The sequence below is a fragment of the Microtus ochrogaster genome, unplaced genomic scaffold, assembly GCF_000317375.1.
Source record: "Microtus ochrogaster isolate Prairie Vole_2 unplaced genomic scaffold, MicOch1.0 UNK88, whole genome shotgun sequence".
In the NCBI taxonomy this organism is placed as follows: Eukaryota; Metazoa; Chordata; class Mammalia; order Rodentia; family Cricetidae; genus Microtus; species Microtus ochrogaster.
The window spans coordinates 1575526-1576019 of record NW_004949186.1 but is presented as its reverse complement, the minus strand read 5'-3'; the positions used below and the strand labels follow the sequence as shown (position 1 = coordinate 1576019).

General features: G+C 39.5%; 1 protein-coding gene across 1 annotated transcript in view; it reads left to right on the top strand.

Annotated features, from left to right (window-relative positions):
- Window positions 1-90: 90 nt before the first annotated feature.
- LOC113455698 (UDP-3-O-acylglucosamine N-acyltransferase-like) overlaps window positions 91-494 on the top strand; it is a gene marked incomplete at its 5' end in the record, with an annotated part of 2111 nt that continues 1707 nt past the window's right edge. The window contains one exon of the mRNA XM_026777880.1: window positions 91-485. Coding sequence (XP_026633681.1) covers window positions 91-485 — 395 coding nt within the window. The remainder of the gene's footprint in view (window positions 486-494) is intronic.

Here is a 494-nt window from a genome sequence, read left to right as displayed (position 1 = left end):
TGAGAATGTTGACATTGGTGAGAATGTTGACATTGGTGAGAATGTTGACCTTGGTGAGAATGTTGATATTGGTGTGAATGTTGACATTAGTTTGAATGTTGACATTGCTGAGAATGTTGACATTGGTTTGAATGTTGACATTGGTGAGAATATTGACAATGGTGAGAATGTTGGCTGTGGTGAGAATGTTGACATTGGTGAGAATGTTGACTTTGGTGAGAATGTTGACATTGGGGAGAATGTTGATATTAGTGAGAATGTTGACATGGCTGAGAATGTTGACATTGGTGAGACTGTTGACAATGCTGAGAATGTTGACTTTGTTGAGAATGTTAACATTGGGGAGAATATTGACATTGGTGAGAATGTTGACATTGGTGGGAATGTTAGCTATGGACAGAATGTTGACATGGGTGAGAATGTTGACATTGGTGAGAATGTTGCCTGTGGTGAGAATGTTGACATTGGTGAGAATGTTGGCTGTGGTGAGAATG